The following is an 18,095-nucleotide window of genomic DNA, read 5'->3' on the forward strand; positions in this document are numbered from 1 at the left end:
ACTTAATACTTCCCATTGTCAAACATTTAAACTAACTTAAAGCTTTCATGTTTTGATTAGTACTTCTCATTTTTTCTTGTTTTGCCCTAAACAAAGATGGACACTATTTTGTCAGCCTCATCTGGAAAATAATCCTCCAGAGGTTTGAAAATTGTGGCAAAATTGTGACTTTTTTCCCCCCAGAGTAGCTTCCAGTTTCCTAAAGTCTGACAAGAACCGGATAGGGAGCAGCTACAAGAAGACCATCTACAAAAGATACAGTGACAGCTCATACATGCATGAAATGGCCCAGCCTACTTGGATGGGTTTCCTGGGGCCAGTGCTGCAGGCTGAGGTGGGAGATGTCATCGTTATTCACCTGAAGAATTTTGCCACTCGTCCCTATACCATCCACCCCCATGGCGTTTTCTATGAGAAGGACTCAGAAGGTAAACCAGCCCACCCTTCCTTTCTCCTGCCCATAACAACTATCACTTTTCCTTCTTTGCCATATGAAAGAGAGGAGTTGGAAACAAGAACAGTCTTTTCTCCCTTATTATTCTGAGGAAGCAGGGACTCTTCTCAGAGTAAGCATGAGTGGGTACTGTTATCAGTTCTGCTATTCATATGTGTGACTTTGGGCAAGTCATTTTCCCTCTTTTGGCCTTGGAGTCTTCATTAGAAATGTGGAGATTCAATCTGCCCTTTATCAATTAGTTTTTTTCTTTTCTTTCTTTCTTTTTTTTTTGATAGATATAGAGAACAAACTGATGGTTGCCAGATGGGAGGGTGTTTGGGGGAACTGAGTGAAAAGATTGAAGGGATTAAGATGTAAAAATTGGAAATTACAAAATAATCACAAGGATGTAAAGTACAGTATAGGGAATATAGTCAATAATCTATCCTATCTAATAAAAGAGTGATATGCAAATTAACCATCACTCCACTACACCCACCAGTCATGCCTACCAGCCATGCCCACCAGCCAATCAGAGCAAGTATACAAAAAAACTCAACCAAGATGGCTATGGCCACAGAGAACAGGAGGGAGGCTTGGGTTTCCCAGGGAAAGGAGGAAGCCAAGCTTTCTGCCTGCCCTTGCCCACCTAAGCCTCCATTCAAGGCTACAAAGTTTCAATTATAGAAGGTAAACAAATCCAAACAGAAATGGCGGCAGCCATGGAGCTGAAAAGAGTGGGAGCTAGGGTTACCCTTGGCAATGGAGGAAGCAAAGCTTTCCGCACACCCTGATTGTCCCTGGCTTGCACTTCAGGGTACAAAGTTTTAATTATAGAAGACACATAAATTCCAACAGAAATGGCTGCCGGTCATGAAGTGAGCAGGAGGCTTGGCTCTGCTCCAGGCTACAAAGTATCAATTGTAGAAGGTAAATAAATTCCAGATACCAGGGCCTCCGCTTGGGTCACCAGGGGACGTGGCAGGCCTGCAAACCACCACAGGCCCCTCACTCAGGCTGCCCCACATTCCAAGGGAACCCCCACCCTGATTCAGGACACCCTTCGTAACCCTTTGGCTAGATATCACCTGAATCTGTGCCCTACTCAGTTTTTGAGGAACACTGTGCTGGACCTTAGAACTTTACCTTTTCCACAAGTTCTAAAGGAACTTAGATGTCTCATATGTCAGCCTTCTCTTCACTCGTAAATCTTCCAGGCTCTGTCTCACTCAACCTGGAACTGAGATGTGCAATTGCATTTTCTAGGCTCCCTATATCCAGATGGCTCCTCTGGTCACTTGAAAGCTGATGACTCTGTTCCCCCGGGAGGCAACCATATCTACAACTGGACCATTCCAGAAAGCCATGCACCCACTGATGCTGACCCAGCATGCCTCACCTGGATTTACCATTCTCATGTAGATGCTCCACGAGATATTGCAACTGGCCTCATTGGACCCCTTATCACCTGTAAAAGAGGTACAGGACCCAAGAGTGAGCTATGAGATGCAATTTGGGATAGCTATAGAAAACAGTGATATTGTTGAACTACCTATATATTAAGCAGCAGCCTGAGGAGTGATAATTCAGAACCAATGTTTATCAGCAGGAATAAACAATAGCAAACTTCCCTTTCACTATTCATTACCTTCTTTTTCTTTTTTTAATAAATATTTGTTATTCAGATTATTACAAGTGTTTCTCTTTCCCCTCCTCCCCCGTAGCTCCCCTCCACCTGATTCCCCACCCCACCACATGCCCTTACCCCGAGCCACTGTCTTCATCCATAGGTGTAAGATTTTTGTCCAATCTCTTCCCGCACCCCTTAGACCCCTTCCCCCTGAGAATTGTCAGTCCACTCCCTTTCTATGTCTCCGATCTTATTATATTCACCAGTCCATTCTGTTCTTCAGATTTTTTATTCACTTGATTTTTAGATTCACTTGTTGATAGGTATATATTTGATGTCATTTTGTTGTTCATAATTTTTATCTTTACCTTTTTTTTCTTCTCGTTTCTACTTTAAATTTTTTTTCTAATCACTTAAAAAACTTTAATTAGTAACTATGGGACTTAGGTCATGTGGTAAGAGTTTAAGTTTGGATAGGATTGGAAGTGTATTTATCAAGATTTGGGAAGGATTGTGAAAGTGGTTGGAAACTGTATGTTATAGTCAGGCCTGAAGACCTAGGTGTTGCAAGAGTGTGGTCATTTTAAGGCCATGGTTGAAGAAGTCTCCATCTGCTTTTCTGTCGTTGACAGACACTTAAGACTTCCTCTCTTCTTATTTCTTTCTTATGAGTAGTCTTTGCAGTTTACTGTTGCTTAGGATAGGAGGTTCTCAATGATACCTTTCTTACTTGTTTTAGGAACCCTGGATAGGAACTCCCCTCCTCGGCGGCAAGACGTGGACAATTCTTTCTTCCTGCTCTTCAGTGTGGTAGATGAGAATCTTAGCTGGCATATCGATGAGAACATTGCCACTTACTGCTCAGACCCTGCCTCAGTGGACAAAGAAGATGAGGCCTTTCAAGAAAGTAATATGATGCATGGTGAGCTGGGAAGCAGTGGGCCACACTGTGACAGTAGACTGTGATGAAAGGTCATTTCAAATACCTGATTATTTTTAAGCATTAGAAGGACCAGGAGCGGTAGGTAGCTTTACCATGCTTTTACCTATGAGAAAACTGAGGATTACACAACAGATAAATGGCACAGCTAATATTCCAACCCTAATCTCTCTGACTGCATAATGTGCTCTTACCATTACGTACCTTGCCTCCTCAATGTGGAATAGCCCATGGTGTCGATTCCAAACTCATATGCTATATATTCAGTCACTTTCATGAGGGTTGTTTACTGATATAATTATTTAACATTTCTTTGTTCTAAAAAGGATGCAAGCTATAATAATTAACCACTTTGTGAAGAAAAATGGTTGCCTATTGGGAATCCATCACCTTAATTAAATATAAAATTAACTAAAGATACAAAAGCCCTGAGGTATGGGCATAGAAATGATTTTTATGAAGAGAAACAAGTTACTTTTGCTTTTGGTTAATTAAGGGAGTGGCTTACTTACCAAAGCCAGGCTGTCCCAAGGGGAAGTGAAAACTCAGATGAAAGATGTAAGAAATGTCTTAGCTCAAATTTCTCTTGTTGTTTTACCAATTGCTTATAATAACCATGGTAATAAGTTAGCTAGCTTAACAATTGTCCTATGGAATTTTTAGAAGAAAATTGGTCTAGAAGGAAAGAATAGCATACAAAATAAACCACATTCCTTGAGTTTCTGGGTTGGAGCCTTGGCTCTACCACTTGCCTTGAGAGAGAGCAACTTTACCTCTCTGAGCCTTGGTTTTTTTCAAATTTTTTTCATGATATCATTGATACTTGCCTATTTCCTATGATTGTTTGTAAGATTTAAATGATATAATGCATATTATCAGCACAGTGTGCTCTTTAAAACCTCATCTATATGTACCATATATACTATGGAATACTACTTAGCCATAAGAAGAGATGAAATACTGCCATTTGTGACAACATGGATAGACCTTGAGAATATTACACTAAGCAAAATAAGTCTATCATAAAAATCTAAGAACCATATGATTTAATTCATTATGTGGAATACAAAAATGAAACTAAGATACCCAGACAGACAACACGATGGTAGTTACCAGAGGGAAGAGGGTTGAGGAATAGTAAAGGGTAAAGGGGACCAAATATATGGTGACAGAAGATGATTTGACTTTGGGTAGTGGGCACATGATGCAATATTCATATCATGTATCCTAGAAATGTACTCTTGGAACCTATATGAAACCAATGGCACTCTAATAAATTCAATTAAAAAAATAAAACCTCATCTAAATGTTACTTTATATTATTGTCAGATGGTAAGGTTTTTCCTATTGGGCTGTTGTTTCCTAACTCTGATATTTTTCTTTGGATTTTCTTTTTTAGCAATCAATGGTTTTGTATTTGGGAACTTACCAGAGATGAATATGTGTGTACAGAAGCGTGTGGCCTGGCATTTGTTTGGCATGGGCAATGAAGTAGATGTCCACACAGCTTACTTCCATGGACAGATGCTAACCATCCGGGGCCACCGCACTGATGTGGCTCACATCTTTCCAGCTACCTTTGTGACTGCTGAGATGGTGCCTCAGAAACTTGGCACCTGGTTAATTAGCTGTCAAGTAAATAGTCACTTGCAAGGTGAGATCCAGCATCTCTGACCCTTGAAGTATGGGATGAACAGGGCAGTATGGTCATCAAAAGCCTGGGCTTCTAGTCTGGAGCCATAAGAGATATTTTTAAGGTGAGAGTCAGGAATAAAGGAAGAAACACTAGACTAGAATTCTGGGACCCACATTCTTTCCTGGCTCAGACATTAACTTGCAGAGTGACCTCAGGCACATCTCTCTGGGTTTCATCTTTTTAATCTGTTAAGGAATTGTTAAGGGTCATTCCACGACCCTCTCCCCTCAAAGTCCTAAGAAATTAATATCTGGAGGTCTTGCAGATGATTGAACAGAGAGTAAAAGGAAGATTAGTTTTACATGTACAAGGTTTCTGCAGGAAACCATGGAGTATTGTGGGCAGGTGATGACACCCTAATTGAAACCCAGCAGAAATAGGGATAGAAGGTTTGGTTTTCAGAAGGAGGATGGTAGAAGTAATGGCACAGTGCATTGAGGATCATCAGAGAGGAGGAACATATGATGCAATGGAAAGAGCAGTAGATAAGTGATTAGATGATTTCAGTGGTTGTCTCAGCTCTATGAAAAACTCACTGTAATAACTTTGGGAAAGTCCCTTTCCATTTCTAGGTCTCATTTGCAACATTTATAAAATGGGTGATTTGGTCTCTAAATAGTCTCTAAATGCCTCTTCAGCTCTCACTTTCTAGAATTATTTGATATATGCTAAATTAGATGGATGTCAGGTAAGTGATATGTGAGTATGTGAAAAAATGGATTTGAATAAGGGAAGAGTTATACACTGGTAAGATAATGAGTCTGGGGTAGTATTTTTTTTTCCTAATAGGGACCAGTTACCCATGTTCTGTCATTCAGGGTTTGGCTTGGTTCCAAAGGTGCCTAAGTGAGTATGAATCCAGATTGAAGTTAAGAATGTAGCACAATAGTAGGGGCCTTAGATCCAGACAGGCCTGGATTCAAAACCTGTTCCACCGGTTGCTTAGTTAGCTTTGGTATGTAATGTCACTTCTCTAAGACTCTGTTTCCTTATATGATTATTGCAGTAATGATTTCTACCTTATGAAGTTGTAATGGGATATTAGAGAGATAATATAATTTTTAATCTTAAAGACTAGGAGAATGTTGAGACCAAGCTAGTGGATATAAGAAAAAAAATTAGCACTTAAATTTGCAGTTAAAAAATAAGAGCTTATGTTTCAGCTCTATCACTGACTAGCTGTATTATCTTACACAAGTTACTTAACCTGTTTGATCCTTAGATTTTTTTCAAGTGCAAAAGGGAATATTAAAAGTTTGTTTAGCCTGACCAGTGTTACTCAGTGTTTCTCTCTCTCTCTCTCCCTCTCTCTCTCTCTCTCTCTCTCTCTCTCTCTCTCTCTCTCTCTCTCTCTCTCTCTCTCTCCCCCCCCCCCCCACCATCTTCCCTCTGAAATCAATTTTAAAAACATTTTAAAAAGTCTGTTTCACAGGATGGTTATGAGGATTGAAGGAAATAACATATCTAAAGAACCTAGCACATGTCCTGGCCTATGTACTGGGACACATATATAAGACCTTAATCAATAAAGAAAAATTAAAAATGAATATATTTCTGCATCCTCTTTTATATCTCAGATTTCTAATTTATAATTTCAGATCTCCTTGGGATGTTATGAGACTCAAATGAGATAATGATCTGAATGACCTCTATAAGATGCCAAACAAATATAAGGCAATATCATCAATTATCACTATACCTCAATGTAACATTTTTCATGTTTTGGAGACACTACTTAGAATCTACATTTTCATGACAGTCCTAAATCTGAAATTTAATCTCCGCGTGTAGATTTCCCATTGTTTTGGGAGATCCCCTCTTTACAAACTACTTACTCCTCTTTTTTTATGCTCCCACCAGCCCAGTGTGGCAGATTTCTTATTCTCCCCATTTACAAAACAGGGTTTAATTTTCCATCTAGGAATTGACTTGCCTGAGTCCTACAGAGAGTAATAAGGCTTGGACTCATTCTCAGGTATTTGAACAATGTAAACCTTTTTCAAAGGAATGAACATCTGGTAAATGAGGTAGTGGTGGTGAGCAGCTGGAGATACTTGAATTTCTATTTGGGCTCACTCTCTTCCAGCAGGCTCTTAAGGAGTGATAGAAAATTGCTTATATGGAGGTAGGGGTAAAGAGCCTATTGGAAGGTGGGAGAGGAGGTTTTAGGAGAAGGAGAAAAGTAGATTGTGTGGGTAGACTTGTTAGTTGAAATGGAACCAGACATGATGTTCTTCCTCTTCTTCCAGATGGCATGCAAGCACTTTACAATGTCAAGTCTTGCTCCATGGCCCCTCCTGTGAACCTACTAACAGGAAATGTCCGGCAGTACTTCATTCAGGCTCATGAGATTCGATGGGACTATGGCCCAACGGGTTATGATGGGAGTACTGGGAAGAATTTGATGGAGCCAGGCAGGTAAGAGGTAGTGGGCTTCTTCTCCCTACTCCTGGTTTTAGCCCCAAACACTACTACTCACTGTCAGAAATTTCTCTTTCACTTGGGGGTCATAATCATTGTCTGACTGGAGTTAATGATACAACTGTTAACCAAATTCTTTTGACCCTTGGAAAGCTTGCTTTTGGGGAACTAGCAGTGTTTGAGGTTGTTCCTACTCTAATACCAAACCACATTCAGAAAATGAGGCCCAGTGGGACCAGATCAGTTGAAATGTCATTTCTCCAGCTCTTCTTTATTCTATTCATTATTTACCTCCTTTTCTTTTTCATAGTCTGAAGGAGGCATTTAATTAAACAGGAGTATAAAAAGCACTCAGAAATGTAGGAAGAAGGGGAAGCAACCTACCTTATAGCCATTTTATAACCATCATTTTGGAGGAATTTACTCAAATTCTCTTTTTTCATCCATGACTCAGATTGAGCAAGATAGAGCAGGTTAATTCCCTATTCAGTTGTAAGGCCTTAAATTATGCATATTCACTGGCCTATCAGTGATTCCAAGTCTTTTACAGAAGAGCCACTTGGTAGATGATTTGGAGAGTTTGGGGGAATAATATCTTGAGGCTTAATTTTTTGCTGAAAAAAAATGTTTATTTTCTAGAAAAAAATAAATATTTTTTCAGCAGAAAAGCTAATGGAATGAATGCTCAGAAAACATAGGAAAGTAGGCACTTGGTTCTAAGCAAAACTTCTAGAATCTCTAACTGGGTTTGCTGAGTTAGTGGGTTATCATTTTGGAATTAAGGATATTCTTTATTAAGGAAAGAAACAATCTTGAATACCTAAAGATAATTAAGGATAGATGTATGTCTATGGAATTTATGAACGCAGGATTAGTACTAGTGTCGGGAACTTACAAGCAAGAAGATTTCAGACTATTTTTAAAATAACTATAATCATTAAAGCTATTCAAAAGTAAGAATTGTTTTCTCTGAAAATGAGCTCCCTAACCTTGGAAATACTGAAGCAGAAGCTGCATATTATTTATTAATGGTTTCATCTTCACTGGGTAGAAGCTAACATGGATGATCTCTGAGGTCTTTCCTAATTATAAAGATCCATAACTTGATGAGACCAAGGGTGATATGGGAGTCTATTTGATAGATAATTTAATCATGTGACATTTGTCTTCTTATATGCCAGTGGCTCAGATATATTCTTCCAGAAGGGATCCAGCAGAATTGGGGGCACTTACTGGAAAGTCCGATATGAAGCCTTCCAAGATGAAACGTTCCAGAAAAAGGTACAGCTGGAGGAAGATGAGCATCTTGGAATCCTGGGTGAGGAATCCTTAACTTATGAAATTAATTGACTAGATCCATGAGACTGGGGAGGATTTAGAAACTGGAGCCTGGGGGAAATTCAGAGACTTCTCTAGAACAGCATTTCCCAAAGTGAGTACCAACAGATGAGTGTTTTCTGCAAGAGTGTTTTGTGACTGTGCTTGCAAAATACTAAGTTAAACATCTACCTATATAATAGAGGAATATGTAAATTAGCAGGGACACCATAACATCACAACTGAACAGCAGGGACCTGAGGCTACATGGTGCCTGGCCAGGGTGAAGGACCTCAGGCCATGTCTCCCACCCCACGGGGCTTGACTGGGGACTTCAGGCCACACCCCTGCCTGCAGCCTGGCAAGACTTCATGGGAGACCTCAGACCATGCCCCTGCCCTGGTGCTGGTCCTGGAGTCCGCAGGCCATGCCCCCCTGCCTTGGTGCTGGGCTGGAAGACCTCAGGCTGCACACCTTGCTTGGCAGGACTTGATGGAGAACCTCAGGCTGTGCCCTCCACCCTGGTGCCAGGCTGAGGAACCTCAGGACACGCCCCCATACATATCCATAAACATATTGCTATGAGAGATGTCTGAGATATTGCTGCCTATGGTTTCTTCTAGGATTATTATGGTTTCCCGACTTATATTTAAATCTTTTTTCCATTTTGAGCTTATTCTTGTGTATGTGTAATTTGGTGGTCTAGCTTCATTTTTTTAATGTATCTTTCCAATTTTCCCAATACCATTTATTGAAGAGGCTGTCTTGATGCCATTGTATGATCTTGCCTTCTTTGTAAAATATTGAGTGTAATGGCTTGGTTCAATTTCTGGGGTCTTTGTTGTATTCTATTGATCTTGAATGCCTGTTCTTGTGCCAGTACCAGGCTGTTTTGATTACAGTGGCTTTGTAGTATAATTTGAAATCTGGTATTGTGATTCCTCTTATTTGTTTTTCTTTCTCAAGATTGCTGCAGCTATTCAGGGTTTTTTGGGGTTTTTTTAGTCCATTTAATTTTTTGCAATATCTGTTCTAGATCTGTGAAATATGTCATTGGTATCTTACTATGGGTTTCATTGAATCTGTAGATTACCTTGAGTAGTATGGACATTTTAATGATGTTGTTTCTACCAATTCATGAACAGGGTATATTCTTCCATCTGTTTATGTTTTCCTCTATCATATTTTTCAACATACTGTAGTTTTCTGCATACAGGTCTTTTGCATCATTGGTTAACTTTATTCCTAAGGATCTTAATATTTTTGGTAAATGGGATTACTTTTTTAGTCTCTCTTTCTGTAAATTCATCATTGGTGTATAGAAATGCCATAGATTTTTTTGCCGTTGATTTTGTATCCTGCTACCTTGCCAAATTCATTTATTAAGTCTAATAATTTTTTGATGGAGTCTTTAGGGTTTTCTATGTACAGTATCATGTCATCTGCAAATAAGGACAGTTTTACTTCTTCTTTTCCTATTTGGATGCCTTTTATTTCTTCTTCTTGTCTGATCACTATGGCTTGTACTTCCAGCACTATGTTGAACAGGAGTGGTGAGAGTGGGCATGCCTGTCTTGTTCCTGTTCTTAGATGGAATGGTTTTAGTTTTTGCCCATTGAGTATGATGTTGACTGTTGGTTTGTCATATATGGCTTTTATTATGTTGTGGTATGATCCTTCTATTCCTATCTTCTTGAGAGTTTTTATCAAGAAATTGTGTCGGATTTTGTCAAATGCTTTTTCTGCATCAATTGATATGATTATGTGATTTTTTATCTCTCAATTTGTTTATGTGATGTATCATGTTTATTGATTTGCAGATATTGTACCATCCTTGCATCACCGGGATAAATCCTACTTGGTTATGGTGTATGATCTTTGTGATGTTCTTCTGGACTTGATTTGCTAGAATTTTGTTGAGGATTTTGGCATTTATGTTCATGAGTGATATTGGCCTGTAATTCTCTTTCATTGTGTTATCTTTATTTGGTTTTGGTATTAGGGTGATGCTGGCTTCATAGAAGGAGTTTGGAAGTGTTCCTTCCTCTTGAATTTTCTGGAATAGTCAATGGAGGATAGGTTTTAATTCTTCCTTGAATGTTTGGTAAAACTCCCCTGTGAAGCCATCTGGCCCTGGGCTTTTTTTTCTTGGAAGCTTTTTGATGACTGCTTCAATTTCATCCATAGTTATCTGCCTATTGAGATTTTTAGTATCTTCTTGATTAAGTTTTGGAAGGTTGTATTTTTCTAGGAGTGTGTCCATTTCCTCCAGGTTGTCTAGTTTATTAGAATAGAGTTGTTCATAGTATTTTGTAACAATCCTTTGTATTTCTGTGGGGTCTGTTGTTATTTCACCTCTTTCATTTCTGATTTTGTTATTTGGGTCCTCTCTCTTTGCTTTTTGGTGAGCCTGGCTAGAGGTTCATCAATCTTGTTTATTCTTTCAAAGAACCAGCTCTTGGTTTCATTGATCTTTTGTATTGTTTCTTTGGTCTCTATGTCATTCATTTCTGCTCTGATCTTTATTATTTCCTTCCTTCATCTCACTATGGGCTTTTCTTGTTTCTCTCTTTCTAATTCTTTGAGTTGTTGAGTTAGATTATTTATTAACACTTTTTGTTGTTTTTTGAGGTAGGCCTGTAGTATACACTTTCCTCTTAGGACTGCTTTCATTGTGTCCCATAGTATTTGCACTGTTGTGTTTTTATTGTCATTAGTCTCCAGGATGTTTTTAATTTCTTCTTTGATCTCATTGCTAACCCAATAATTGTTTAGTAGTATGCTATTCAGCTTCCAGGTGTTTGGATTTTTTGGAATGTTTTTGTGATCTGAGAAAATGCTTGATATGATTTCAATCTTTTTTAATTTGGGGAGACTTTGCTTGTTACCCAATATGTGGTCTATTTTTTAGAATGTTCCATGAGCACTTGAGAAGAACGTATATTTTTTGGCTTTGGGGTGAAATTCTCTGAAGATGTCAATTAGGTCCATCTGGTCTAGTGTGTCATTTAGGATTGCTGTTTCTTTGCTGATTTTTTGTCCAGAGGATTTATCCATTGATGTCAGTGGTGTATTAAAGTCTACTACTATGATTGTATTGATGTCTATCTCTCCCTTGATATCTTCCAGAAGATTTTTTTTATGTATTTTGGTGCTCCTGCATTGGGTGCATATATGTTTACCAGAGTTACATTTTCTTGCTGAATTGCTCCCTTTAGTATTATGTAGTGGCCTGCCTTATCTCTTGTTATGGCCTTTACTTTGAGGTCTATTTTATCTGATATAAGTATTGAAACCCCAGCTTTTTTTCTCATTTCTGTTTGCCTGAAAAATGTTTTCTCATCCCTTCACTCTCAGTCTGTGTGAATCCTTTGCTCTAAGGTGGGTTTCTTGTAGACAGCAGATACATGGGTCATGTTTTCTTATTCATTCAGCTACCCTATGTCTTTTTACTGGTGCATCTAATCCATTTATGTTTAATGTTACTATTGATAAGTGCCTGTTTGTTGTCATATTTTTCCTAAGAGTTTGTGTTTCTTCTTGCCTTTCTCTTTCTTCTTTTTACAGCAGTCCCTTTAGCATTTCTTGCATTGCTGGCTTAGTAGTGATGAATTCCCTTAGCTCTTTTTTGTCTGTGAAGATTCTGATCCCATGATCAATTTTGAATGATAGCCTTGCTGGGTATAGTATTCTTGGATTCAGTCCCTTGTTTTGGATCACTTTGTATATTTCATTCCATTCCCTACTGTCCTGGTGTGTTTCTGTTGAGAAATCAGTTGCTATTCTAATAGGAGATCCCTTGTATGTAACTTTCTGTCTCTTGCAGCCTTTAAGATTCTTGCTTTGTCATTGGTGTTTGTCAATTTATGTTGTGTCTTGGTGTCGGTCTTTTGGGGTTCAATTTGTCTGGGACTCTGTACTTCTTGGACTTGGATATATTTTTCTTGCCAATATCAGGGAAGTTTTCTGTCATTATTTCTTCCAAGAGGTTTTCTTGCTTTTCTTCTTCTCCTTCTTGTATCCCTATTATTCTAATGTTGTTTTGTTTTTTAGGCTTTCCTCTTGCTTTTTAAATCTTCTTTCCAGTTGCTGCTGTGTTTGTGTGTTTTTTCCTACCTTGTCTTCTACTTCACTAATGCCGTCCTCGGTCTCTTCTAACCTACTTTTTAAGCCTTCCACTGTGCTTTTTATTGCAGCTATGTCGTTCTTCATCTCCTCTTGGTATTTTTTCATGTTGGTGACATTCTCATTCAGCTCCTTGTAATTGTCATTGAGTTGTGTGCATTTATCCTCTAGCCATTTAAACATCCTTATAACCATTACACTGAATTCTGTCTCTGATAAGCTGCTAACTTCTAATTCATTTAACTCCCTTTCTGGTGAGACCTTTTTCCCTTTCCCTTGTGGCTTGCTTTTTTATCTTCCCATGTTTTCCTGTACTGTTTTTTGTTTTGTTTTTAATAAATCTTTATTGTTCAGATTATTACAAATGTTCCACTTTCCCTCCCCCTGCCCTGGCTCCCCTCCACCATGTTCCCACACCACCCTCTGACCTTTCCCCACCCTCCATTGTCCTGATCCATAGGTGCACAGTTTTTGTTCAGGCTTTTCCCATACCCCCCTGCTCCCTTTTCCCCGAGAATCGTCAGTCCACTCCCCTTCCATACCTCTGATTCTATTATAATCACCAGTTAATATTGTTCATCATGCTGAAACTGGTTTGGCTCAGTGGATAGAGTGTCGGCCTGTGGACTGAAAGGTCCCGGGTTCGATTCTGGTCAAGGGCATGTACCTTGGTTGCTGTCACATCCCCAGTGGGGGGTGTGCAAGAGGCAGCTGATGGATGATTCTCTCTCATTGATGTTTCTAACTCTCTATCCCTCTCTCTTCCTCTCTGTAAAATATCAATAAAATATATTTTTAAAAATATATTGTTCATCAGGTTTTTTAATTGCCTTGGCTTTAGTTTCACTTGTTGATAGTTACGTATTTGTTTATCATAATTTTTATCTTCATCTTCTTCCTCTTCCTAAAGAACCCCCTTCAGCAATTCATATAATTCTGGTTTGGCGGTGATGAACTCCTTTAGCTTTTTTTATTTGTGAAGCTCTTTATCTGGCCTTCGATTCTGAGTGATAGCTTTGCTGTGTATATTATTTTTGGCTGTAGGTTCTTGCTATTCATCACCTTGAATATTTCTTACCATTCCCGTCTGGCCTGCATGTTCTGTTGAGAAATCAGCTGACAATCGTATGGGTGCTCCTTTATAGGTAACTACCTGCTTTTCTCTTGCTGCTTTTAATATTCTCTTTGTCTTTTGCTCTTGGAATTTTAATTATAATGTGTCTTGGTGTGGTTCTCTTTGTATTCCTTTTGTTTGGGGTTCTGTGCACTTCCTGGACTTATAAGTCTATTTCTTTCCCCAAGTGGGGGAAGTTTTCTGTCACTATTTCTTCCTGTATTCTTTTGGTATCTTGCTCTCTCTCTTCTTCTGGGACCCCCATAATTCTGATGTTGGTTCATTTGAAATTGTCCCAGAGGTTTCTTACACTATCTTCAACTTTCTGGATTCTCTTGCCTTCTTGCTTCTGTGGAGGAGTGTCCTCTAGCTCTTTTTGTTCCAAATCTTTGACTTGATTCTTGAGATCTTCCATTCTGTTTTTAGGACTCTGTATAATATTTTTTATTTCAGGCAATGTATTCTTTTTTCTAGTTGATCCCTTATTATTTCTAGTTGATCCCTTTTCATATCCTCATAGGTCTCATTTATTTTATCAGCCTTTTCTAGGAAATTCTTGAAAAACCTTATAAGCGTGGTTTTGAACTCTATATCTATTCGCTTCTTGTCCTCCATGTCTTTTGTTTGTGATCTGTTTCCTTGTCTCGGCATTTTCACAGCTTCCCTGAGTTGGTAGGGTGGCTTTGTGTGCTAAGGTGTCCTATATGGTTCAGTGGGTCAGCCTCCCAGTTACCTGAGTTGGACAGTCTTGGTGTAGCCCTTTGTGGGCTGTGTGTGCAGTCTTATTGTTAAGCCTTGCTTGTTGTTGGTATTACTGGGAAGTGTTGATCTCCAAGCCAATTGACTATGAGGATCAGAAGTGTCTCAGCTAGGAAGGTTTCTGTATTCCACTTGGATGGGGTGGAGTCTCAGGGTGGCACAGACAAGCTTGGTGAATCCCACAAGATTGGTTACAGGTGCACACCTCTTTGATATAGGCACAGACAAGCTTTGGATTCCTGTCTGTCCCTTCCTATGACAGTCCTGTTCACGGCAAACAAGAAAGCTAGCCACTGGAAGGGCTTCTGTGCTCTGCTTGGATGGGGTGGAGTCTGGGAGTGGTGCAGACAAACTTTGGTCAGCCCCTCCCTACAAGGGTCTGGTTTCTGAGTCCTGCAGTAATGGCCGCTGGCTTCACCCACCTCTGAGAGATCTCTGCCCACTGCCTGACAGTCTGGCCTTTCCCTGTCTGGGGCTGTCTATCAGCGCAATAGGGTGGTTCTGTTTTCCTCCCAAACAAGAAAGCTAGCAGCGCATTAGCTGTTCACCCTCCCCGCGTGCAGGGAGTAAGCCAGTAACGAACTTGGCCCGCCCTCTCCGCGCTCCGCAAGCAAGCCAGCAGCGAAATCAGGCGGCCGCCTTTTTGCGCACACAGTTCTCCGCACCTTCACAGTTCCTGAGGTGCAGCGTGCCTTCTCTCTCCTTCCCAGATGGTAGAACCTCCTCTCAGCCAGTTCAGTGCTTCAGGGCGATGTTTCCCCTGTTTTCCAGTTCTAAATTCAAATTTGTTGTGGTAGGCTGCATTCAGGTGTCTATCCTATGCCGCCATCTTGGTTTCTCCTCCTGTAGTGTTTTAATTGTAGATCCAATTGCCTTGCTTCCCAGGTTCCCCTGGGCTTGTTAATCTAGTGTAGCTCCCTTCTCAAGCTATTTGGGTTCTCTTGATGTAGGTCTGTAAACTTGGAAGGTACAACTGTGGTGTCTACAAGTCAGCTGATGTAGAGGGGAGTTTCTTAATTTTTGCTGTCTTGCACCCTTAATTATAATCACACGTGCCCTGCAGAGACTCACAGTGGTCCCCAGGAACCATCTGTTGGGGTGCTGTGGTGCAGGAGACCTGTTAATTGGAAAGGTGTGGCTGAGGTGCCCAGAGATATGCAGTCATGGGATGGGCAGACCCAGCTTTTGCCATTGTACCTGTGGTGAATAGGTCCTTACTCCCAGTGGTGGTTCAGTGGAACACCCACGTTAGATTGCCAATGCGGAGCACTAAATGACTCTGAAGGGCCCTAGCAGTGTAGTCGCGCAGTTGCCTGTGTGTCAGTATCTATGCAAAGTGAATTCAAAGCTTCTACTGCTGGATGGGTGTGCACCTCCTGCTTGTTCAAGATCGCATCCAAGGCAAGCTCACTGTGGCTCCCACTAGTGGCTTACAGAGGTCTGCCAGAACCTCACCTCTGCAGTGACCTATCCTCGGATACGCACTCTCAGGACTCTGAGCTCAGATGTACACCTAGGGGTCCCGGCACTCGGTTGAGCAGCTGGGCTAGCCTCCAAGAAAAGGGAGTTCAGAATTTCCACTGCAGGGCCTTGAGCCTTCGTCTGTACAGAATCCACTCTTGGGTGCTCTTGGTATCTCCCGCACACTGCCCCAGGAGAGACATGCAACCCTGGATTGGGATGTCCTATTGTCTATGGGGTTGAAGTAAGGAGTGCCCCAGGATAGACGCGCAACCCTGGGGTGGGGGGTTCTTGCTTGTCTATGGAGTTGGGTTGCAAGTGGGCAGAGCCTGCGCAAACTGCAAACCTGCTAACGGGTGGATCCAGGGTTTTGCTTTCCAGTGCGAGAAGGGATGCAAGGGGGCACGAATGGGCGGATCAGGCACGAACCCACAAACGCGCGAATCTGGGCAAGCGGAGGCGAGGGGGAGGGTTTAAAGGGGGGAACAGGCACAAGCCCACAGACAGTGCTCCAACCAGGGTCTTGCTGCCTGGGGAGATCAAGCGCAAGGGGCGGGGAATGCGCAAATCTGAGCGTGAGCGGAGGAGAGGGGGGCGGTGAAGGGAGGGGCAGGCGGGAGCCGACAAATGCGCATGAACCGGGGTCTGGATCAGGCTCCAACCCACAAATGCCGGCCATCCAGGGTTTTGCTATCCAGCGCTATTGGAGGTGAGGAGGGGTGCAATGGGTTGGGGGGCGGGCAGACACGTGAACCCAGGTTTTGTGGTTGGGGAGGGGGAGTGCACTTATAGCTGCCACAATCAGCTTATCTTTTGATGTGGAGGCCCACGAATCTGCAGCTCGGGTAGCAGGATAATGGATGGAATTGGTGCTGGGTCGCGGGGCAGTTCCAAGGCCTGTCTTGCTGGTGGTGTTGATGGGTTTCTAAAAAAGGCCCTTCTCCCCTTCAAGATGGCATGGGCTCCGTGCTGGAATCCCACCGTCTGGGGAGAGCCCACAGCAGTGATAGTCTCTCCTTGTCAAGGAGATGCTTTCTCTGTTTCTGATTTTATTAATTTGGGTTCATCCTCTTTGTTTCTTGATAAGTTTGGCTAATGATTCATCAATCTTATTTATCCTTTCAAAGAACCAGTACTTGGTTTCATTAATTTTTGTTTTTTGTTTTTGTTTTAGTCTCTCTGTCATTTATTTCTGCTCTAATCTTTATTATTTCCTTCCTTCTCCTTACTCTGGGATTTGATTATTGTTCTCTTTCTAGTTCTTTAAGTTGCATGGTTAAATCATTTGTTAATTTTTCTTGTGTGTGTTTTTTTTTTTGTGGGTTGGTTGTTTGTTTTAAAGAAAGGCCTGTTGTGCTATGAACTTCCGTCTCAGGACTTCTTTTGCTGTGTCCCCAGAAATTTTGGGTTGTTGTGTGCTCTTTTTCATGAAGTTCTTTTTTTTGTTTTTTGTTTTTTTTTCTTGATCTCATTGGTAACCCATTCATTGTTTAGGAACATACTAGTTAGCCTACAAGTGTTTTAATATTTTGGGTGGTTTTACTGTGGATGATTTGTAATTTCATTCTACTGTGATCTGAGAAAATGCTTGATATGATTTAAATTTTGAACTTGTAGAGAATTGTTTTATGTCCTAACATGTAGGCTAATCTTTGTGAATGATCCATGTGCACTTGAAGAATGTGTACTCTTTGGCTTTGGGGTAATATATTTTCTAAATGTCAATTAAATCCATCTAATTCAATGTGTGCTTTAGAAACACTATTTCCTTTTTGTCTGGAAGATCTATCTAATGAAATCAGTGGGGTATGAATGCCCCTCTACTATTGTGATTGATATCTCTGTTAAACTCATATATATTGAGGTGCTCCTGTATTTAGTGCATATATGTCTACAAGGGTTATATCCTCTTATTGGGATAAATCCCTTTAGTGTCATGTGATTTGTTATCTTTTGATGGCCTTCATTTTGAACTCTATTTTGTTGGATATTAGTATTGCTATTCCAGCTTCTTTTTCTTTCCCATTTGGAATTGGGGTGGGGGGGGGGAGATTCCCCATCCCTTTAGTTTCAGCCTGTGTGTCTTTTGTTCTGAAGTGGATCTCTTATAGACAGCATATAGTTGGGTAATTTTTTCTGATGCATTCATCTGCCCTTTGTATTTTGATGGGAGCAATTAATACATTTACATTTAAG

The 18,095-nt window shown here is 40.6% G+C and overlaps 1 protein-coding gene across 6 annotated transcripts in view; it reads left to right on the forward strand.

Annotated features, from left to right (window-relative positions):
• HEPH (hephaestin) overlaps window positions 1-18,095 on the forward strand; it is a 98,443-nt gene that overhangs the window by 8,501 nt on the left and 71,847 nt on the right. For all 6 annotated transcript variants that reach the window (XM_036439885.2, XM_036439886.2, XM_036439884.2 and 3 more), the window contains exons 3-8: window positions 184-428; window positions 1,703-1,915; window positions 2,806-2,988; window positions 4,406-4,660; window positions 6,952-7,120; window positions 8,305-8,441. In XM_036439885.2, the coding sequence (XP_036295778.1) occupies window positions 184-428; window positions 1,703-1,915; window positions 2,806-2,988; window positions 4,406-4,660; window positions 6,952-7,120; window positions 8,305-8,441 (1,202 nt within the window). The remainder of the gene's footprint in view (window positions 1-183; window positions 429-1,702; window positions 1,916-2,805; window positions 2,989-4,405; window positions 4,661-6,951; window positions 7,121-8,304; window positions 8,442-18,095) is intronic.

The sequence above is a fragment of the Pipistrellus kuhlii genome, unplaced genomic scaffold (assembly GCF_014108245.1).
Source record: "Pipistrellus kuhlii isolate mPipKuh1 unplaced genomic scaffold, mPipKuh1.p scaffold_m20_p_16, whole genome shotgun sequence".
NCBI classification, from domain to species: domain Eukaryota; kingdom Metazoa; phylum Chordata; class Mammalia; order Chiroptera; family Vespertilionidae; genus Pipistrellus; species Pipistrellus kuhlii.